This window comes from Ursus maritimus, unplaced genomic scaffold (genome assembly GCF_017311325.1).
Source record: "Ursus maritimus isolate PB19 unplaced genomic scaffold, ASM1731132v1 scaffold_9, whole genome shotgun sequence".
NCBI lineage: Eukaryota > Metazoa > Chordata > Mammalia > Carnivora > Ursidae > Ursus > Ursus maritimus.
In genome coordinates, this window is record NW_024427107.1 from 64,095,477 (window position 1) to 64,120,340 (window position 24,864).

Sequence of the window (24,864 nt, forward strand, 5' to 3'; positions counted from 1 at the left end):
GAAAAATAAGGAGTCGTCAATAAATTATTTGATATGTTTAACTGTACTGTAGAATTTTATCTCTAACAAAAACTCTGTGCAAGAACTGAAAAGTACATATAAAACTAATTACAAAAAAACCCTAAAGAACAACAAACATAAAAAAAACCACCCACAGGCAAACAGTATTAAAAAAGCTGAGGGGAAAGAGCAGAGTTGTAAACGAGAGAAAATGTAGTCATAATATACTATATATGGCTCAGCTGTAAGAAATATTTACATAATCATGAAGCACACACTGAAAATTGGTTCAACAATTTTGTATGTGCATAAAGAAGCTACCAGGAGCATATGAGGACAGGAAAAAAATTATATATGGAGGGTAGGGAAAGCAAAAGAGCCTGTTCATGTTAGAAGTCAATAGATTCTGTTTAAAACAGACCAAAATCATAGTATAAGCATATCATTTAAGTATGTATTTAAATAGGTAAACAGGAGTTGAAAGTAGTTGGCTCTGGAAAGTGGGAGGAAGAAGAGTAGAGAAGGGACTATCATTTTCTCCTTTGTAAGACTTATACTACAATGTGACTTTTAAAATTATGTACATGTATTACTTTGGTATAAATCTGAAACTAAATTATAAAAGTGAAAGAAAAAAGTAAAGAATATGTATGGGAAGAATTTCACCAAATGTATGAAAAGCCTTGGAAATTATTTTTCTCTTCATAGAGAATCAATTTCAAAACCATTTTTCAAGGAAAACATTAAGAAAGTAAAAATACTCAATGTACCCAGGAAAGCATAATAAATTACTGCAGGCCTGAAAACTGTCAACAGAGAAGTGTTATCTTTCTGGACAAGAGTAGCATAGCCTAGATTTGGGCTAAAATAAAATGTACAATTAAATTACCTTGGAGGTTGAATTCTGAATTTTTCAAAGACTTCTGGATAAAGTAATGGAAACACCACCATCTCTTTTAGAGCTGCAATATGATTAGATAGGCCACCAATGCTATCAAATCGTACCTAATAATGGAAGGGAAATGCAGACATTCTCAGATTTGGAGTCAAAGTTAAAATGTCATTCCATCCCTAAACTATACTCAACCCATACACAGTCAAATGAGTAACTGCATTTTAGTTGTAGCCTGAAGATTTGAAAAAAAGAAAAAAACAGGCTGTAAAAAGTGTCTGATTTAAAGAAAATTGGTTTAATTTTAAAAGTAAACTAAAGCAAACAGTTCAAGCATACATTTCAAGACAGTACTCACTGAAGAATCTAGTTGCATTGGATCAACATCCGCAAGACTTGCTCCAATCTTCATTCTATCTTTATAAATTCCTTTTAATTCATCTTTTCGAAAATTTAGCGGGAGGCACCTATTTAGAAAAGATTTTTAAAAACACCCCATCAGTTCACTTTTCTCCCCCAAATTCCATGTTAGAATATGGACATTTTTCTTAAAATTTAAAAAAAAGGTTTAATTTCAATCACAGCCATTGTGAAATTATGTATTTCAACTTCCTCATTTTCTTTATAGGTTGAGAATTTCAGTGTTAGAAATACTTATCGCTGAAGTTTTATTATTAAAGATATACAGTCAAATGAAATACCAGTGTTCAAGATACCACAGCACCATAAAGTAATTCATCTTTGGGAATCCGGTCTGTAACAATATACTTTATAATGACTGTGCTTAACATACACAGAGTATTTACTATTTGCCAGGCTGTTTTAGGTGGTTTTACATGTAATAATTCATTAAGTCCTCTTAACAGTCTTATGGAGTAGGCATTATTATGTCCCCCATCTTAAAAGAAAACTGAGGCATAAAAAGGTTAATTAAAATGCCCAAAGTCACACCGAGTGGCGCATCCAGGACTCAAACCAACCCAGCCCTGCAACAACTCTGCTACAATACCTCTCAGCAAAACATTCAGTCTACCAAGCATTTGGATCCACATCATTCCTCTCAAGCAAGAATGAATCACTGCTTTCCTGACTACTTTCAAAAACAGTTATGGTAGATTACACAGAATACACCTAGAAGAACCTGCTTGTTTTATAGATGGAGAATGCAAACTGCTCCTGCTAGAGGCTAAGACACTGATGTTGGAGCACCTAAGCAAGAAAGATGCTGCAGCTGAACACAAGTAAAAGCACTCCAGGCCCCCCCACCCCTCACTGAGCGCCGCTAGCCCCAGGCTCTGCAAGGAATTTACACTGTGAAATCTGAGATGGACACGTTTTCAATTGTGGCTTTAACTGCATGCTATAAAATCCAGGGGATTAGATGCACATTTCTAGGAATGAAGGCAAAGAAAAATCCAAGTAAGTCTAAATAATACAGGTTGTGGCTGACCTAACTCATTGCTGCCAACAGAAATGAAATGCAAATCAAAATGTAATTTAAAATTTTGTATTAGACACACTAAACAAAAAAGTAAAACTAATTTTAACAGTATATTTTACTTATCTAAAACATACCATTTCAATATGCAAAATAAATATTTACAAAATTGAGATATTTTACATTATCTCTTGTACTAAGTCTTTGAAATTATATATATATATATATTTTAAAGATTTTATTTACTTACTTGACAGAGAGAGACAGCCAGTGAGAGAGGGAACACAAGCAGGGAGAGTGGGAGAGGAAGAAGCAGGCTCCCAGCAGAGGAGCCTGATGTGGGGCTTGATCCCAGGACTCTGGGATCACGCCCTGAGCCGAAGGCAGATGCTTAACGACTGAGCCACCCAGGTGTCCCAAGAGTATATTTTTTTAATAAAAATTTAAATATTTCTCAATTCATATTAGCTATATTTCAAGTGCCTAATAGCCACATGTAACTAGTGACTACCACATTAGGGCAGATCTAATGTTATAAAGGAATAGAGCTTAGGATACAAAGAATGGTTGGTTTGCATACCCCTTCAATTATTATGTTCTAATTGTTTCATCAAACATTGTTTTCTACTCTATAAAAATATTATTTTATTAGGATTCAAGCACTGCATTTTTCACTCACCCACCTACATCTGTAAAATGGGAATAATCCTTGCTACGAAGTTACATATGAACTTATGAACTTAGATGAACTTATACCACAAAGAGTTATAAAATGAGTAAACTCCTTAGCTTTCCTAAAGAGTTCTACAATAAGAATGTACCATTAAATTATTATAGACAGAAAAAATATATTTGAAGTGAAAAAAATTTATTTCCTCAAGTCAGTGTTTACCGAGCACCATTTTGAGCTATACCATGGTTGTGTAAGGAAACGTTATCTAATCTATTACTAGTTTCAAATATAGGTATTTCAAACAAGATGGCATTCTGGTTTATACATTAACCTCTTACGTCATTCTTAAATTTGGCCAAGCTGTACCGATTCCCAAATTATTCAGCCTTCTCACCACTTAAAAAATATAGCTTGTAGTTTTTAAAAGGCATCAGTATGACACTTACCTGTTGATAGCTCTATTACGGCTCCTTTTTCTTCGCCTCTCAAATTGTTGTTCATCTTCGGAAGAGGAAGATGAAGTAGAGTCACTACTGTGGATTGCATGCCTTCGCCTAAAGTAAAGAGGAAAACTGAAATCATGACGAAGGAGGGCAGGAAAACCAGAGGCGTAAGATGCAAACATCAGAAATACCTAAGGATTCAAAAAAGTTTATCATAAAATTAATACATTTGCTGAACCAATGAAGTAGGCTTTGTTGAATCTTTTGAAAGGAATAAAAGACTTGGATAACTGAGAGGAAGGGAAAAAAAAGATAGGCAGGAGGCTGTGGTAGAGCTGACAATCATACGTTCATTATGATAGGGCATGGTCCAGGCAGAATGACTTCTTACTCTTGATATAAATCAGTTATCCTCAAAGAGAAAGGTGGAGAAAAGAGGGTATTAGACTCTTTGGGACTGTAATTTCAGAAAGTATTTTCAAGATTATACTATATATAATTTCACATTTGGAAGGGAATCACCTTTTGAAATGTCAACCTTAAAAGGAGAACACGAGAGTTCTTATGTAAACCAGAAAGGACCAAAAAGTTAAAAATACTAGGAAACAGTGAGAAATAAGATGGCCTTTTATCTACAGTATATCATCAACTGTAAATTCACAACTGCCACTTAACAGCTGTGTAAATGTGGATGAGTTACCTAATCCATATAAGCCTCACTTACAGAAAAGGAATAAAAATATAATCAAATTCTTAGGCTAGCTGGTAGTATTAAATAGGACGCCAAATGCTACAAATATTGAAAAAAATTTTAAATCACTTCTACCTTTGCATTGTTGCAAAAGACCCACAGGAAAGACAAAGAATCTAGCTGGGAAAACCTTTAATCATTCTATTGGCTCAGGGTCTAGAGCTTTTCCTGGGTTAGAATACAATCATAGTAAGTAGGTATTTACAAAAATATAAAAGGTTCACAATCTATTATCTGCATAATGTAGGTCCAGAATCTTATACTTGGAAAACAAGTTTTTCCACTACTTACGTAGCAGGATCTGAAATGTCATAAAGGCAATTCATTTGTCCCACTTACTGTGATTATTCATATGTTCTTCTATAGAACACATCTGACTAGGCATTACTGGCTCAGACACTCCTAGAGATGTTAATGTTGCACATTACCTCTGTGACTCCCCCTTGCCCTCCAACCTGAATTCAAAACACAAATGGCCCTGAGGGCTTTGGATAGGGGTTATGGAAACACAGATACAAATGAGAAAGTGATCCTCTACTGTCCACTTCCCCAAACATGCCCAAGACTGTTTTTGGGATCAGCCTGAAAGTAAAACTGCTGAGCACGAGTCTGCAATTTTATATGAAAGACAAATTTATTTAATATTCCCATTAATATTACTAAAAGACTCTAACTTGTAAGCACATAATTCACATAGCTGTGTGTGAATTCAGTATGTATTCACATAATTAAGCCCAACTCACAATTAATAAAAAGGATTAACAATTATTAAGTGCTTCTCATACCAGGTAGTAGACATATTATCTCATTTAATCTTAATTAAACTTTGGACAAGTACATACTGGCATGTTCATTTAGAGTTGGGACCAGTGTGCCTGGCTCACAGTTTAAACAACTTGCTCAAAATGTAAGAGTTAGCCAATGATCTGTGTCAGAATTTAAACCGTTGTCTTTCTATTCCAAAAATCCACATTCTATATACACTGGTGATTTCCAGTTGTTGGTTTCACAAACCAAAAAGAGTTATAAGCAAACAACAAAACCTGTGGACTGACGTACATTTTCCATTTGATTTGCGAAGTAGGATTTTTAAGCATTATAGTTATAATAACAAAAACATACACCACTCAATGCCAGATAGTATCTTAAATGCTTTACGTGTATTAACTCATCTAATTCTCATAATACCGTGAGATAGATAATATCGTCCTCCTCATTCTATGGGTCAAAACACTGACACAAGTAAGTAACTTGCTAAAGGTCACTAATAAGAAGAAGAGCTGGGCTTGCAACCCAGGCGGTCCTAGTCATGGGTCCAGGTTCTTCATAATTATACTGTAGAAAGGCCATTATTTCAGTTTTAAAAAGATTCTAAACACACATATCCACATTCACTCATTTTTTTCCACTTGGCTTTTTAAAAACATCTGAACTTTTGGCAAGGATAAGCACTGGATCAGCACTGTGAGTCTAACCAGTGTCCAGAGCTGCCAGTTCCAGCACCTCGACAAAAGGTAAGGAATACTCTGGAATACTGGTGAAGCAATTGTACTATTATGTTACCTTCATGTTCAGAGGGACTAGGCTTGTTCCAAAAACTGCAGACTGAAGCTAAAGAATAAACCTTAGATGAGTAGAGGTTAGCAGTCATAAGAAAGAAAATCCTGCTTAAAGGCAGCATTCCTGAACTCGGCATAAGTACACTGAAAGACTCTTAGAAGATCTTGCACTGCGGGTGCAAGGTTTCTGGACCATGGATGCTAAGAACAATGTTCAAACGATTCTTTAGATGTGTGTTTTGTTTCTATGCCTAAGTTGGTGAAGTAGGACATGAACTATAAACAGAAGCTGGTCTCTTCAAGAAAAAGGAAAAAGGCTGAGCAAAATTACCGTTAAGGTTGTTAAAGGGAAAGAGATGTTTACATAGCCTTGGCAAGAGTGTTACCAAAAAAAAAAAAAAAAAAAAAAGGTTTAAAGGGCTACATTCAAAAGGTCAGATAGTAGTAAGTGTTAGGATGTGGAGAAATTGGAACTCTCTTACATTGCTTGTGGGGATGTAAAAGAAAGCAGCCATTCTGGAAAATAATCTGACAATTCCTTGAAATAGTAAATACAGTTAGCATTTGATCTAGCAATTTCACATCGAGGTACATACTGAAGAGAAGTGAAAACATAAGTCCACACAAAAAGTTGTTCACAAATGTTCATGGTAGCCAAAAAGTAGAAACAACCCAAATGTCCATCAACTGATAAACAGAGAAACAAAGTATGGTATATTTATACAATGGAATCTTATTTGGTAATAAAAAAGAATGAAGTACTGGTACATGCTACAAGCTAAACATGGATGAACCTTGAAAATGATGTCCCCAGTGAAAGAAGACACTCACAATAGAGTGCACATAATGAAATACCCAGACTAGGCAAATCTAGAGAGACAGAAAATAGATTATTGGTTGCTTAGGGTTGAGGCGGTGGGAGATAGAGGGACTGGAGATAACTAAAGAGTACAGGGTTTCTTTCTGAGACAAGAAAAATGTTCTAAAATTGTGGTGATAGCTGCACAACTGTGAAAATACTAAAAGTCCTTGAATTGTACACTTTAAATGGGTGAACTATATGGTATGTGAATTGTATCTCAATAAAACTGTTATCAAAAAGCAAAAATCTTCACAAAGCTATCAAAACCAAAATCATTGTCAAATAATGTGACTCAAGGTACAATTGAAATCTCTTAGTTCATACTTTAAGTGTGTCAGAATGTATAAACAAACATAAAGCAGATCAGACCTATAAATAGAGAGAACTGAAAGCTGCCAGACAGGGGTTTGTGACATGGGATGGGCAAAATGGGTGACCAGGAGTGGGAGATACAGGCTTCCAATAATGGAATGATTAAATTACAGGAGTTAAAGGTACAGCATAGGGAATATTGTCAATAGAATTTTAATAGCGTTATAGTGGCAGATGGTAGCTACACTTGTGGTGATCACTGGATAACATACAGTTGCTAAATCACTATGTTGTATAATTGAAACTCATGTAACATCATGTGTCAACTATACCCAAAAATTAAATAAAATATATAAATAAAAAATAAATGTGTCAGAATCTTCCACTAGTCAATGCGATCCAAGAGCAGGAATCTTGACTCAGGTCATTTTTATATCCATAGTGCTTAGTTTAGCACATGGTAGTACTCAAACATTTGTTAAATAATTGTAGAAAAAAAAAAAATCATGTACCCAAAGAGCTATGAGACACTTTCCATAAAGGATAGACTCTGTAAACCAGATACGGGAACTTGAGCACCAAATGGGCAAAAAAAAAAAAAAAAAATTCCTACCTGCTGCAAGATACATTGTAAGCGGTGACTACAGAGGCAGTCAGTCATTAAGTAGGTTACTTCCAGAAACATCTATCCACTAAAAGTGATAAAAGAAACTAAATCTCAAAGTAAGTGCAGCCTTTTACTTCTGTTAGATCTAACAGAGGTTTGTCCTTTAAGTCAGGCAACCAAGACAGCTGCCCTGGGCCTTATGCTTGGTGGGGATTCCAGGGAACATTATACCCTTTTTTTTTTTTAAGATTTTTTTTTTTTTAATTTATTTATTCGACAGAGATAGAGACAGCCAGTGAGAGAGGGAACACAAGCAGGGGGAGTGGGAGAGGAAGAAGCAGGCTCATAGCAGAAGAGCCTGATGTGGGGCTCGATCCCAGATCGCCGGGATCATGCTCTGAGCCGAAGGTAGACGCTTAACCGCTGTGCCACCCAGGCGCCCCTCCAGGGAACATTATACCTTATCCTGCTTTTCTGAAGATCATTAGATTGCACCACCAATATACTGGTTTTTAACTATATTCTTAATAATTTTTTTTTTAAGATTTTATTTATTTATTTAACAGAGATAGAGACAACCAGCGAGAGAGGGAACACAAGCAGGGGGAGTGGGAGAGGAAGAAGCAGGCTCCTAGCAGAGGAGCCTGATGTGGGGCTCGATCCCATAAAGCCGGGATCACGCCCTGAGCTGAAGGCAGACGCTTAAGGACTGCGCCACCCAGGCGCCCCTTTAACAATATTCTAAGGGGCCTATGAGAAGTAATGACAGTGTGGCCTCCTTTCAAGTGCAATTCATCTTGGGCAGCCTTGACAGGTTGCCCTCCTGGTCCTCTATCCTTCTGGGCTCTGGTTGTATGAAAAGGGATGACAAAACAGGAAATCTAGTGTGATTTTTGATACTTTGAAAATGAAATTAAAAGACCCAGGGACACAAGTAGTATTTCATTTTTTTCCTAGAAGAGAAGAATTTGTCAGCACCTACAAAAGTGTTGCTTTCTGTGCTTCTTGAGGAGACTTCCAAGAACTGTTTGAATAATTGAAGTCTCATAGGATATCAATCTTACCTCTGAACAAATTAATATTAGGAAAAAGTACCATTTCCATATCAATGTCTTTTTTTTTTTTTTTTTGCCTTTAGTCTTCAATAAGCTCTCCCATTCATGAACTACTATCATGTTACTATTACCCAGAAAGTTCTAATGAATCAGAAAACCTTTTATTACTTGGGAGAATGAGAAAATAACAAGAATTACCTCTTTGAACTTAAATATGACAGACAACCAACAAATCTTAGGATGTAGAAAGGGAAAAAAACCTACAAATAATTTGGTCAAAGAAAATTAAGGTTTCCTACTATATGAGAGAAACAAATTTTTTAAAAGTGGAAATAAAACCTGGAAAAAAAAAACCAGATCTAGAAAAGGATGGTATCATGAAAAATCTAGAAAGTTATGTAACCTAGTATGTTTGTCATTGTGAGAAAATATGTCTGTGATACTATGTGAAGACAAGACTACACCTACACTCAAACAATGTGTGAAGATTAAATGAAACAGTCTATGTAAGATGCTTAACACCAAGACAGAAATACAGTAAACACTGAAGCAAAGGTAGCCTCTATTATTAAAGTGTGGAACAATGGAATAAACTACCTTACCACGGTAGTTATTAACAATTCCTATTAACGGAAGCAAAAGCAAAAACCAGTCAGTGGTAGTAAGGGTAAGAGCACTATAGGCATAGAGCTAACTCTTCCAAATATATGTTTCTAGAATTCTATTTGGATACACCCAATACTAAGACTCTAGAATCCTACCCTAACATAGCCATAATTATGTTGTCATAAATCAATCACTACTTGAGAACCAAACCTGTTCATTCGTTTACAGTAAGGACTTCTTGGTCCAGCAGAAGATAATCTATATCTTGGTCTTGCAGGAGAAGCTGGGCCACTATAAAATATGTTGGGCTTTCTCTGGTGACGAGGTTCTAAAAAGAAGAATTATAGGTATGTGATATATAAATATGTATGAAGATAATTTTGCTCTTCATCTAAATACTCACAAAGGTGCTGCCTTCCGTGAAAATACTAGTACGTATCTACTATAGACTGTTTTACCGTTCACGTTTTAAATCATTTACATCTGCAGGGTTGCTGTTGAAAATATGTATAGCACAGATACCAACCAACCAAAACATACACTGGCCATAAACAACCATTATGATTATACTGATGCATAACAGCTGGTTATCAGCCCTGCATATATATGCTCATAAGTACTGAGGCACAACTTTAACATAAATCAAAAACAGTCTTATTACACAAAGTGGCAAAATAAACTAAGTAGAAAGCTGTAAAATCTAAATAAATAAATCTAAAATAATTAAAGACAGACACAAAACTTCAAAATAGCCAAATTATTTGCTTTGGTCAAGGCTAACATCTAACTTTCTTGAAGAAATGACTTCTTACACACTTAGGATAGTTTATGAAAGACAACAGCCATGAGTATTCCGTAAAATGAAAACATGAAAAATAAGAATAGAGAAAAGGCAGTAAAGATAAAGGTAATATAATTACAGTATATATAGCACTTACTTTCTAGAGGAGCCTGGTAGTACACAGTAGCTTTTCTTTGTCTAAGATAATATCGTTTCTGGTTATCTTCTTCCCCATCCTCTTCATCTTCATCATCATCATCATCTTCATCATCTTCATCATCATCTTCATCTTCACCATCATCTTCATCTTCTTGGTCTTCACCCTCTTCAGATGATTCTACAGTTAAGAAACATTTACTTTCAAGATAGTGACCAAAATGTTAACGATTTTTAACACACTGAAATTGAGAGTGAAAGAGACCCTCCTCTAAAAATTTATTTACTTCTAGATTGTTCATAGAAATGATCTGTAATTCTTTTGCAGCATTAAATGAAGATTTTAAAAAATGAAGTAAATTGTAGAATTAAAAATAACTAGAGGAAGGAAAAAAGGAAGTAGGGAAAGAAGTTGAAAGGCTACTGTCAGTAGTACCAAACTAAAGTTTATGGTATTGCTAATTTTATTAATATAAGTGACTATACTTAAGTTTCCAAGTTAATTTAACATGTTGACAAATTAGAGTATCTCCTCACTTAGCTTTTGCCTCTCATATTTAAGTTTTCAATTCCATCCAGCCCTTCTGGCTGTCACTGAGTTACATGGAGCGTAACTCAAATAATCTACTTATGAAAATGTGAAACACCCTCACCAAATATTTAAAATGCATTTCAGAAACCAGTTTTACTCAAGAGAAGTTCTAATAAATTACAGTAGCAATTTCTAAACAGAAGAGTGAAACTCAGTTTTAATCACCTTTTAACAGGCAGAGATGTGTTGTCTGCAGATGTATTATGCAAGCAAACCAGGTTTATTTGCTTTAGATTTGTTGATTTCAAGTACTCTTCCAAATAAGACATACTATCCTTTTAAGCTCTGCCCTGCTCTCACTTTTCAATTATGACCAATCCTTTGATCTTTCACAAACTACCATAAATGTGACAACTTCTGAATAAAAAAGCTATCTCCTCCTAAATAAAAAGCGCTGAAATTCAAAACCAGAAGTAGAACAAAAGACTAACCCACACTGCCTTCTTGATTGTCAGTCGTTTCCTCATCAGTTCTTTGAATACCTTTTTGTTTTCCTCTTGTGTACATATTGAGATTCTCCTAAAAACGTTTAAACAAAAGCCATTAACATTTAGTATATTAAAAAAATTCAGTAGGATCTTTCTATCCTGCTTAAAATGAAGATATTTACAGCTACAAACTCTTACAACTACAGCAATAACTAGTGACTGATCAAACAAATGCTGGACAGTTTAAAAATGTTGAAAATGATGAATAATTTCACCAAAAAATGGACAGTACCATAGAAAAAAGGTTAAACTGGAGATCATTAAATCATCCCCTAAATGGAAGGAGCTATATATACATATTCTTTTTTACTGAAGTGTAGTTGACACAAAATGTTACACTAGTTTCAGGACTGAGGAAGGATATATTTACTTCTTCTGTTTCATTAAACACTCCCAAGTCTTCAAGTTCCCTCATTCGCTGTCTACGCATCTTCTTCATGTCATCCATTTTCTGAAGTACAGCTTCGGCAGTGCTTTAAGAAAATTGACATAATATAAGCTAAAATTGTAAAAGAGTAGTACATTTTTAAAAAATTTATTTTTCTTCCATTGTGTTTTTTGAGTGCTGGGATTTTAAATATCTCTATACAAAGCATTGATTTACTTGTGTAAAAATATTCTAAAATTTCTTTCCAAGAATTTAAATACATATATAGAACTATTACAAAGCCCTCTTAACCATTCTCCTTTATGCTTTACACAGCTGAATGTATTAAATAGTCAAGCTAGTTGAAATTTACGATCCCTCCCCAACAAAAAGTTTTGCCAGCTAAATCATCTTGATCCAAATAATTTTTACTTACTTTGTTATAAGTTTGTCAAACAGCACAGACTGGTTCACACTACTATAGCGACTTCTAATCCTGCAACTGCGCCGAACTTCAACATCACCATTCTCTTCATGCAAGTGTTCTTTAGTTTGAACAATGTTTCTAGTCCTCAACGACCGAGTAACTGGAATCACTTTGTCTTCAAGATGTATACATAAAAATGGAAAGATTTTATTTTATTTTTTAATTTTATTTTTTAAAGATTTTACTTATTTATTTGAAAGAGAGAGCACGAGAGCGAGAGAGATCGAGAGAACGAGTGGGGGAGAGGCAGAGGGAGAAGCAGACTCCGTGCAGAACAGGGAGCCTGATGTGGGACTCGATCCCAGGACCTTGGGATCACGACCTGAGCCGAAGGCAGACATTTAACCGACTGAGCCACCCAGGTGTCCAAAAATGGAAAGATTTTACGGGGCGCCTGGGTGGCACAGCGGTTAAGCGTCTGCCTTCGGCTCAGGGCATGATCCCGGCGTTATGGGATCGAGCCCCACATCAGGCTCCTCCGCTATGAGCCTGCTTCTTCCTCTCCCACTCCCCCTGCTTGTGTTCCCTCTCTCGCTGGCTGTCTCTATCTCTGTCAAATAAATAAATAAAATCTTTAACAAAAAAAAAAAAAAAAGGAAAGATTTTAAATAATGGCATTTATAAAATAATTCTAAAATGAACAACTGAATAGCTACACTTCATATAACAAAGTCATAGTATCTTAAACTTACTTACCTTTCTTAAAAATAATAGAAAACAAAAATAAAGTTACAACATATACCTACCATATGATCTAGCCATTCTGCTCTCCAGAGAAAAGCAAAGATATGTAATACAAAAATTTGTACACAAATGTTCAAGACAGGTTTGTGATAGTCCCAAACTGGAAACAACCCAAATGTCCACCAAAAGAGTAATAAACAAATTATGGGAAACAACTTAAGTGGCCCTAAACGGATGAATGGATAAAGAAGATGTAAAATATATATACACAACAGAATACTACTCAGCCACGATAAAGAAGAATATCCTGCTATTGCAATAACATGGATGGAGCTTGAGGGCATTATACTAAGTGAAAGAAGTCAGAGAAAGACAAATATTGTATAATATCATTTAAATGTGGAATCTAAAAAAAGCCAACTCATAGAAACAGAGACTAGGATGTTAGTTACCAAGGACTGGCAGGTGAGGGAAAAGGAGAGTTGGTCATAATATAAATTTCCAGCTATAAGACAAATAAATTCTGAGGATTTAATGTACAGCATAGAGATTATAGATAATAATACTGTATTATACACTTCAAAGTGGCTAAGACCTTAAATGTTCTCACCACAAAAAAGAAATGGTTATTCTGTTACATGATGCTGGTGTTAGCTAAAGCTATAATAGTAATCATTTTGCAATACATAACTGTACCAAATCAACATTTATTGTACACTTTAAACATGCATAATGTTATATGTCAATTATAGCACAAAAAAACTGGGGGGGGGGGACTGTGGTATATCCATGTAATGGAATACTTGGCAAGAAAATGCAACAATGTGGATGATACTCAAAGTAATTATGCTGAGAGAAAGGAAGCCAGACGAAAAGAATGCAACTGCATAATTTCATTTACATAAAACTCAAGAAAATGAAAACTAAATTATAGTGATAGAAGCAGATCGGTGATTGCTCAGGAATCTTGGTACGTGGAAGGCCTGGAGAGGAGTTGGGGGAGTGATTATAAAGAGGCCTGAGGAAGTTTTTGGCAGTGATAGCTATCTTCACTATCTTATTGTGGTGGTGGCCTCATAGCATACACTTACGAAAAACCAAACAAATTGGACACTTGAAATATATACAGTTTATTGTATGTCCCTCAATACATCTGTAAAGAAAATATGAATTACATGCTTTCAATCTGAAATGCCTTTAACATTACTTACTTTCTTTGCACTCTTCTTTTTTCTTATCAGCCTGCTGTCTGGCTGACTGCCTATATGAAAAAAATATATTAAATAATTCAAAATAATTGATATAATTTTAAATCCTATACTTCATAATACTACAAAGTAGCGTAAAAAGGTATATCAGCTTACACAGTAAATACTCATAGATAACTAAAAGCCTAAATAACACTGAAAAATAAAAAGCTTTAGAATATCTATGCTTATATCAGTTATGGCTAAACAAAGCCTGAGAACCCTGTTGTGAAATGTAATAATATATGTATTAACTCATAGCCAAACAGAATTAATTAAATCAAAGTTTCTTACTTAAAACAAGAAATTATGTCCTTAGCCTAAGTAGGTATAATTGAACTGTAATTATTGAGCAAAAAAAGACAATGTGTTTTATACCACAGGAATACAGTGACCCCACAGCCTTGAAATATTTATAACTAAAACAGAACTAATGTCCCTTAGCAATATGCTAATTTCCTTCTAAAAACATTTGCTGTCTACAATCTCTATATGACATGCGTTATCATTCACATGCAGACACAGTCCCATTTGTGAATCAGATATCTCACTTACAAACTGGCAAACAGTATCTACCGAAATTGGAAAGATTACTTTCCAAGGTTTTAAAAAAACAAGTACCCTCCCCTCATCTTTTTTCCAAAATCCATTGAGCAAACAAAACAGTAGGTCTCATTAACTTATTTTTAGGAACTCAATTTTCCATACTTGGATAGCTACATCTATTAATCAACCTATATGTCAAGCTATTTCCAAGTGGGCTGGTTATACACACATGGTATTTCAAACGTGACACTTTAAAATAAAATGGAACCATCTTATCCAGAAGAGTTCAATCATGCATTCTCACAACAATGTAAGTCATCGTTAATTCATTATCTCTTTTGGTAAGAACCAAGAACAAAATAAAAACATTTGAGCAATCCATCCACAGGTCAAGGCCTAGTTTGTTCATAGCCTCATAAACATTTCTCATAAAGGAGCTCCTCCCTCCATACTATATAGGTCTACACTTCTATAAACAAGAGCCCTATTAAATGCTAGGCACACAATGATTAAAGCAATGTCCGTCCGTCCTTCCTTCCTTCCTTCCTTTCTCTGCCCTTCCTTCTTTCCTTCCTTTCCTCTCTTTCTTTGCTTCTTGCCTTTAGGGGAATGGGAGCACCTTTCCCCTTCAGGGGTTGGTAAACTTTTCCTTAAACAGTTGGATAGTAAATAATTAGGTTTGTGAGTCATACAGTCTCTTGTCCCACAAAAACTTTAACAATAAAGCAGGAAAACAGCCATAGGCAGAATGAATGGATATGGCTGTGTTCCAATGAAACTATAAAAACAGGTGCCTGGACTTTTGTCAACCTCAGCAAATCTGATAAAAGCTATGGATCTTTTCTACCTAGAAAACTGCATACACACATACAAGTTTATACATTATTTCAGAGGTTTCATGTGCCCCCTCAAAACTATGATTACTGGACCCTAGTTAGGAACTCCAGAACCAAGGAAATATAGATCCTGCCCTCAGGTACAGTTGCTCAAATCTTTCTATATTATTCCCACAGTTTTGGCCTCCTGGTCTTTGAACCTCAGAAAACAAAACGGATGGAGGGACACAGAAAGGAAGTAAGTAAAGATATTTACTACAGTCAGGCAAACTAGCAACAGCAAAAAGGGTCACCCTGATAAGAAGCAGGAAACTACATAAAGCAAAATTCAACAATATTGAGGGCCAGTTTATCTAAGTCTTATACAAACAGATCCTAATGCTATCACTATGCAAAATAAGTCTTTGTAATAATGATCTGAATACACAGATTATTTTTTAATAATCTCCACAGAAGACATAGAAATGGCCAATAAGCACATGAAAATATTCAATGCTATTAACCATCAAGGAAATGTAAATCAGAACCACAAAGAGATACTTTCACACCCACTAAAATGGCTAAAACCAAAACGACTATGACAAGTGTTGATGAGGATGTGGAGAAATTGGAACCCTCATATGCTGCTAATGGGAATGTAAAATGGAACAGCTGCTTTAGCCAACTATTCAGCAATTCCTCGATGTTAAGTTACCATTTGACCTAGCAACTCGCTCCTAGGTATACACTCCCATACAATCAAAACCCTATGTCCACATAAAATTTGAACACCAGTGTTCACAGTATCATTCAAAGTAGAACAATCCAAATGTCCATCAACTAATGAGTAAACAAAACATGATAAATTGATGCAACGGAATCTTACTCAGCAAAAAAAGAATGAAGTGCTGACAGATACTACAATAAAATGAACCTTCAAAACATCAGACTGAGTGAAAGAAACCAGACACAAAAGGCCACAAATATGGGGCACCTGGGTGGCTTAGTTGTTAAGCGTCTGCCTTCAGCTCAGGGCGTGATCCCAGAGTCCTGGGATCGAGCCCCACATCAGGCTCCTCCGCTGGGAGCCTGCTTCTTCCTCTCCCACTCCCCCTGCCTGTGTTCCCTCTCTCGCTGGCTGTCTCTCTGTCAAATAAATAAATAAAATCTTAAAAAAAAAAAAAAGGCCATAAATATGATTCCATTTATATAAAGTGTTCAGAATAGGCAAATCCATAGAGACGGAAAGTAGATTAGTGGTTTCCAAGGGGCCAGTGGGGAGGGAGAAGGAGGTGGGAGGTAACCTAACAGGGTTTCTTTCTGGGGTGATGAAAATGTTCTGAAATTGGATTGTAGTGATGGTAGCACAATATTGTGAATATTCTAAAACCACTGAATTATACATTTTAAAATTATGAATCTTATGGTATGTGAATTATATCTCCATGAAGTTGTTATTTAAAAACAATTTTAGAGATGCCCGGGTGGATCAGTTGGTTAAGCATCTGACTATTTATTTCAGCTCAGGTCATGATCTCAGGGTTGTGAGATCCAGCCCTGTGTCAGGCTCCTCACTGGGTGTGGAGTCTACTTAATATCCTCTTTCTCCCTCTCCCTCTTCTCCTTCCTCTCTCTCTAATAAACATAAATAAAAATTTAAAAAAAATTTTTAAAAGACAGCAATTCAATATATTTTAAAAGGAATCAAATTTAAAAATACCAAGTCACTCATCTTTAAATCTAGATTGAAAAAGCACTTATTTTAATATATTCCTTTAATAGCTTTTGAACATAAAGGGCAGCACAATGTTTCATAAACTTGAGTAAAGTACATATACTTTTAAAGGTAAAGACTTTAAGGACTTCCAACATTAAATTCTTAAGAGTTCCTTTTTTTTTTTTTTTTTTTAAAGATTTATTTATTTGAGAGAGAGAATGCATGTGAGAGCGAGCAGGGATAAGGTCAGAGGGAGAGGGAGAGAATCCTTAAGGAAACTCCCTACTGAGTGCAGAGCCCGATGCGGTGCTTAGATCCCAGGACCACAGACCATGACCTGAGCTGAAATCAAGAGTCGGACGCTTGGGGCGCCTGGGTGGCACAGCGGTTAAGCGTCTGCCTTCGGCTCAGGGCGTGATCCCGGCGTTCTGGGATCGAGACCCACATCGGGCTCCTCTGCTATGAGCCTGCTTCTTCCTCTCCCACCCGCCCTGCTTGTGTTCCCTCTCTCGCTGGCTGTCTCTATCTCTGTCGAATAAATAAATAAAAAATCTTTAAAAAAAAAAAAAAGAGTCGGACGCTTAACTGAATGAGCCACACAGGCACCCCCCCAACATTAAATTTTTTATGACTATGTACAAGCCAAACTGAGGGAAATTAATTTACATTTTATGCAAATAAAATAAAACCAACAAAACCACTAACAAAAATATTAACATAGGAGGTCTTGCTGAAATAAAATAGCCATTTGCTGTGTGAAATTGGTACAGACGGCTATCAGTTTCTCGAGTTTGGTATGTTGTACGTCATTTTTGTGGTGTATCATGACTCAATTCATCCACTTGTCTTTATTTCAAGTGCTCCAAACCTTCAGTTGAACAGCATGTCATGACATCACATCCATGGCTTCCTCTTCAAAGCATTTATGTATCAAGGTCAGACTCAGTTTTTATCACATAAACCTGATCTAACTCAAGCAGTACTAGGCTGGTGCCAACTTAGTTGTAAACACCAATGTAGGCCCTGAAATTTTATGACTATTCTCTAGAAGGTAGCAATTTAGATGATCCAGAATGTTTACTTTTCCTTCAGATCATGAAATAAAGTTTAAAATTCTCAGAGAGAATCCACAGGCCATTTTCTCCACGCCAAAAAGACTTCAAGTTTCAGAAATACTGGGATAGCTTAAATTGTATTTCATCAATTCTGTAAGTTGTACATTTCCCTCCATTTTAACATCTTCTGAAATTGGGATGTTTTAAAATTGATGGAATGTCTTAGTTTAACTTTCAGTGTTTTCTTCTTTTCTACTGTCTCATATAAAACAATGAGTGTTTCAATTGCTACTATCTTGGATCCCATGAAATACAGAGGTAAATATACCATAAATAATGGATGAAATAATGCAAATTTAAAAATATATAATGAAAGACTATTTAAATAATATTAACAAAGAACAAACTTAAAAGGTTCATGATATCACTTATCTGGAAAATATGTTACACAAAATAATCAAAGTCTACTTAAGAATAGGAGGACCCTAGGGGTGCTTGGCTGGCTTGGACAGTGGAGCGTGTGACTCTTGATCTCAGGTCATGGATTTGAGCCCCACACTGGGTGTAGAGATTACTTAAATAAGTCTTAAAAAAAAAAAAAAGAGTAGGAGGGTTCTAGTCTTATAAGTTACTATGAGACATTTCTTTATGAGAAGAATTAATGTATATGAGAAGAATTAATGTATAAAGCAATGACTTCATCAAAGACATTTTATTCTAATTGGCACCCCCCGCATTTATGTCAGACCCACCAAAGTGGGAGGAAAAGTGAAGGTTTTTAGCTAATTAGATTTAAATCTGCCCCAAACCAAACAAATTCAAGTTCCCTGAATTACCTAACGACTTAATTCACTGAAAGTAATTCCTTGAGTATTAAAGTAGATGGAATTCATGCCATCTACCTCAGGGCTCTTGAGAAATGAAATTTGAATATGTACAAATCATCTAGTCCTCTTAGACAAGTAAAAAAAAAAATCATGTTCCACTTCCTACGTGAAGACTGCTTTTAGAAGCACACCAATACACAAATTCATAAATGACTCAGAATTGATGGAATACTTGATAGCAAGTGATGAGAAAAGTAACTACTATTTCGAATAAAGGCTTTGTATTAAGTATGAAGCAGGATCACATACAAGCAAGTTAAAATCACAAAGTCACACAGATAAGTAGTTATCAAGCAACTTTGTCAGCTGCACTCACACGTATCACAAATATTATCTTTGAACAAGAAAATAAAAACAAACTGGGTACATATTAAAATTTTAACTCAATAATATTCATTTGTGGCACTTTCATTTCAAATTACATTTTGTGACCCTGGAATCTTGATGATTGGGCAAGAATACACTTAAAAATTAAACACAAATTCTAAATTACTTTAAAATTATTAGCATTCACCCATCTTGTTTTACCTTGTAAAATGCCTTCCATTAGCGTGTTTCTCTGTTATTTCCATATTCTTATCAAAACTAGAATCTGAAGAATTCTGTGCATTTTTTCTCAAAGACCTTAAAGAACGTGTCCGGTGGTAGGTTTCAACTTCTTTAATTGAAGACCCATCCTTCAAGAAAAATTGAGAAAGTGATCAAAATTCCCAAGTTAAACTCCTTCTAAGAGTTTTCTTTGATTACAAGTTTGTAACAACTGCTTTTTGTGCAGCATGATTCTGTATCTTCCCAAGAAACTACAGTATTTAAACTAAATAATCATTTTATGATAAACACATGTCAGCAATGTCTATGAAACAGATAATATAAGATTTATTGATGGTTTATAGCTCTATTTCATAGCAAGTGGTCTAGTAAAGTTTCCCCCAACTGTACAAAAAGTTGTAATAGTTCATAACACTGAATACTCCTTTATTTTAAGGCTACAGAAATTAGAAAGATACACAAACCATTGCCTGCCAGGCAACCACTGGCAGCAACTTTAAAATAACTGGGCCACCAGAAGTGTAATTTGGGCTTGGATGATAAAAGGAGTTACTACCACCTATTTCACAATTTCACCCAGATGATGCAACACTTGAATTGGAAGACTGTTTATGTACGTTAACCTGCTGTAAAACCGCAGCGCTCTATGTGACTTTATTACTGCTCACTAGACTAGAGTTTCTTTTAGTGGCTGCTTTATGAGCTACAGAGGTTCTGTCATAAAGTATTCAAAAGTTCATACACATCTCTCTGAAATCATATAAAGGCTACTTTCACATAAAAAGAGAAGGTAAAAGTACCTACCAACTCTAATTATATGCCGTACCACTCTGAAAATCGATAATTTTAGAAAAACAGGCAGTATTTTAAAAAACCTGCAACATTAGTATACCCTCCCCCTTAGGCTGGCTTTACACAGTCATTTCATTTTGTTTTGAGCAGAATATTTCGCTGATTCACAAGCAAAATAAGGATATTTAATCCACAAGGATTTGTGTTAAGAATTAGACAGGTACTGGGGCGCCTGGGTGGCACAGCGGTTAAGCGTCTGCCTTCGGCTCAGGGCGTGATCCTGGCGTTATGGGATCGAGCCCCACATCAGGCTCCTCTGCTGGGAGCCTGCTTCTTCCTCTCCCACTCCCCCTGCTGTGTTCCCTCTCTCGCTGGCTGTCTCTGTCAAATAAATAAATAGAATCTAAAAAAAAAAAAAGAATTAGACAGGTACTTCATAAAACATGAGTGATATATATGGCTTGTTAATCACTTCTGTCAGTGTACCTATATGTAAGGATGTTTGAAAAAGGAGTATCTACTCTTTTAGGTAGGTGTATTATTTTTTAAATGAACACCTACATCTTAGATAGGTGTAGTATAACAAGACTTCCTAAGAAAAATTTTATGGGAATCTATTTCCAGATTTTTAACTTCCCTACGTACCTTTTCTTAAAACTGATCTGCCTGAGAAGGCATCCTCTTTCATTTACCTTTCTCTCATTTTACAAAAGAAAGTCATCTCTCTCACTCATTCTGAATCTTTTTTTTTATATTATGTTAGTCACCATACAGTACATCCCTGGTTTTTTACGTAAAGTTCGATGATTTGTTAGTTGCGTGTAACACCCAGTGCACCATGCAATACGTGCCCTCCTTACTACCCATCACCAGCCTCATTCTGAATCTTAATCTTACTTTTGTGGACTGCCTCAAGGCCTTAAAAACCTCCCTAAAGCCAAACAAAGAAAAACACGAAGGTTAGGTGTTAAGAAATGAATGACAAAGCTCGGCAACAAATCCTTTCCTTTGTGAGGTGGTTTCTAATTCTCTGCTTTCAACAAAATTGAAAGGAGACCTAATCAAGCTAAGAGACCATGAAAAATAATTTTGGCAAGTGTTTTTTGGCATATAAGCCAGGAAAACTGAGTGGCACTGCTAAACTCCTTTCATTACTGTCTACTTATTTATATGAACAATGTTTCTCGGAGCTTACATTTATAAAAACAATGGAACTGATGCCAAACACTGTCTTCAGCAGTAAGTTCCTCCACAGATGTATGATCAATGGGGCGGGGGGACTTCAATCAAATGAAATCCCAATGAAATCTTACTTTCTGTTTCATCATTTTTAATCAAATAAGTATGCTTTTGTTGTTTGCATCAATTGAATATTGTAAGTTGTATTTTCTTAGGGCCTTGTGATCACAAAAAAGTGTAAAAATTTTCAAATTTTGTTTTACAAGTATGAAAGGATACTTAATAAATTACATTTAAGTATAAAAATAGACCAAGATAAAATGCTGTGGCTTACATGAATTGGAAATACAAATTAAAAGAGGGAAAAAAAGAATCAAGATAAAATTTCTGATTGCTAAAGGAGCATGTTTATGTATTATGTTTTTAATGTTCCAAGACAGGTATCAAGTAACTATGGTTTTTAAATTCCGGTGGATAAAAAGACTGATCCAATAGTTTTATTTTTTTAATGTCAACACTAAAGAATGACTGAAATGATCTGCTTTCTAACTATTTAAACCAATGGGGATGGGGGAAACCTTAGATAGCAAAACCACTTTAAGGGAAACCTTAAAAATGTACAAGAGAATACAAAGCTAAAAATTTAGACACTCTTAGAAGAAAGCATAGCGGAAAACTTTCATTACATTGGATTTGGCAAAGATTTCTTAGATATGAAACTGAAAGCACAGATGATGAAAGAAAAAATAGATAAGCTGGACTTCATCAAAATTACAAACTTTCGTGCCAAGGACACTATCCACACAGTGAAATGGAAACCCATGTAATAGAACGCATTTACAAATCATGTATCTGACAAAGGATTGATAGCCATAATATATAAAGAACTCCTATGTTTTAACAACAAAAAACAAAAAATGGGCAGAAGACTTAAATAGACATTTCTTCAAAGAATATACACAAAGGGCCAATAAACACATGAAAAGATGCCCAACATAACTAGGCATAGAGAAATACAAAATCAAACCCACAAATGAGATGTCACTTCACACTTGTCAGGATGGCTATTAAAAAAAGAGAAAATAAGTGTTGGCAAGGATGTGGAGAAACTGGAACCCTTGTACATAGCTGGTGGGAATGTAAAATGGTGCAGCCACTATGGAAAATGATATGGCAATTCCTCAAAAAATTAAACACAGAATTACCGTATGATCCAGCAATCCTACTTCTAGGTATATAGTCAAAAGAAATGAAAGCAGACATCTGTATACTCCTATTCACAGCAGCATTATTTATAATGGCCAAAGGTAGATGCAATCTAAATGTTCATTGATAGATGAATGGATTAAAAAACTGTGGTACTCACAGCAGAATATTATACAGCCTTGAAAAGGAAGTAAATTTTAACACACTGATACAACAAGTATGAACCTGAAGACATTATGCTAAGTAAAGTAAGTCAGTTACAAAAGGACAAATATTGTATGCTTCCTCTTATATGAGGGTCCAGGGTAGTCAAATTCATAAACACAGAAAGAAAGGTAGTTGTTAGGTGCTAGGAGAAGGGAAGAATGGGGAGATATTTAATGGGTACAGAGTTTCAGTTTGGGAACATAAAAATTCTGGAGATGGATAGTGATGATGGTTGCAGAACAAAATGAATGTACTTAATGCTACGGAACCATACACTTAAAAATGGTTAAAATGGCACATTTCATATTATTTACAATTAAGTATCACAATAAACAAAGAAAGTAAATATCACCATATTCCTGGGGATAATAAAAATGGTTTGTTTCCATAGGAAAAAGGGGAGGTGCTAACTACTGGGAAAAAAGATTCCCTGAAAAACTTGGAAGATTTAATTTTATAAGTGGTATAAGTGAATCTTTGATTTGCATAGTGAGTGGCTTTGATCATACTCTCTAAATAAGTACTAGGCATCAAGAAAGGCTTTCCTTAACTGTGTGGGGGAAGAAAAAACAGGTTCTTGGGGAATCACCTATATAAAGGTATACACTAGAAAAATTTAAAATAATAACTTTCAAAAATATTTCTTACAAAAGCAATTTAAAAATAAAAGCAATACATGCCCATTATAATGGGAAAAATGAAGAAATGCACAAAGATGAAAGTGTCACTCTTAACTCCAGCTACCCATGATAACCACTGTTAACCTTTCGGTACATAAACTACTCTTTTCCTATGCAATCATACTTACATGACTTAAATTGGGATATTATTTATGTTTTGTAACTTTTTTCTAGTAATATAAAACATTTCCCCATGCCATCAAATATTATTTCAAAAATCTTTTAAAATGAATGAGTAGGGGTGTCTGGGTGGCTCAGTCGGTTAAGTGGCTGACTCTTGGTTTAGGCTCAGGTCATGACCTCAGGGTTGTGGGATCCCCCCCCCCCCCCCCCCATGGGCTCTGCATTCAGCAGGGAGTCTGCTTGGGATTCTCTCTCTCTGCCCTTTCCCCTGCCACTCTCTCTCAAAGATTTATTTACTTATAATAAATCTTTAAAAAAAATAATAAAATGAATAGTATTCCAGCTATTACATGAATCAATTTAACAAATTGCTTAATGTATATTTAAATTATCTGCAATTTTTTTGTGTTATAAATGCCTCTGGATGAATTATCTTGTATACATCTGATTTCCTAAGGAAACTAGCACAGTTATTAAACCAAAATCACATTTTAATATAGCTTTCCAAATAATTCTGAAGAGGTAAGTTAAATGTCAATTGGTAACAGTAATTAACACTGGATGACAAAAATGAGGACTTTCACTTTCTATTTTTTACATTTTTACAGTGCTCATTACTAGAAAGAATTTTCCTAAGAAATAAAAAACAAAAGGAAAACATACTTAATCTGAAAACCAAACCTGGAAATGCAGTGTCCTCATTTATTCTTTTGCTAAAATCTTAAATATTAAGAGCACTGATAGATCTTCAAAAGTGAAGTTTTAAAAGAGGAAAAATATTTTGTTAGATTTTTAAGTCTCTTATAATCTTGCAAAATCAGTTAAGTTTGTAGACAAGAAGCAACTACAGTAACAAAAGCTTTCCCCAAAGTAGACACAATTGTATAATAGAAATATACTAATATGTTGTTTTCCCACGAAAGACCAAGCTTATCCAAGCTTTAAATTCGTAACAAAAAATATGTATGTGGGTCAGTTGGTTGAATCAATTCAAGTATCAATCCAACAAATGAGGTGCAAACAGGATGTTTTAAACCACAGTTAAATATGCATCCAGACATAGGGCACCTTGAAAACGTGATCAGAATATTCTAACCCAGGGGTGCCT

At 35.2% G+C, this 24,864-nt stretch overlaps 1 protein-coding gene across 2 annotated transcripts in view; it reads right to left on the bottom strand.

Annotated features, from left to right (window-relative positions):
- The window catches only part of ATAD2 (ATPase family AAA domain containing 2), a 61,528-nt gene that overhangs the window by 30,670 nt on the left and 5,994 nt on the right, over positions 1-24,864 (bottom strand). For both annotated transcript variants that reach the window (XM_040625875.1, XM_040625874.1), the window contains exons 2-11: positions 19,549-19,697; positions 13,965-14,014; positions 12,019-12,184; positions 11,586-11,688; positions 11,159-11,246; positions 10,137-10,316; positions 9,409-9,526; positions 3,450-3,557; positions 1,251-1,359; positions 890-1,005 (exon numbers count right to left, since the gene is read on the bottom strand). In XM_040625875.1, coding sequence (XP_040481809.1) covers positions 890-1,005; positions 1,251-1,359; positions 3,450-3,557; positions 9,409-9,526; positions 10,137-10,316; positions 11,159-11,246; positions 11,586-11,688; positions 12,019-12,184; positions 13,965-14,014; positions 19,549-19,697 — 1,187 coding nt within the window. The remainder of the gene's footprint in view (positions 1-889; positions 1,006-1,250; positions 1,360-3,449; positions 3,558-9,408; positions 9,527-10,136; positions 10,317-11,158; positions 11,247-11,585; positions 11,689-12,018; positions 12,185-13,964; positions 14,015-19,548; positions 19,698-24,864) is intronic.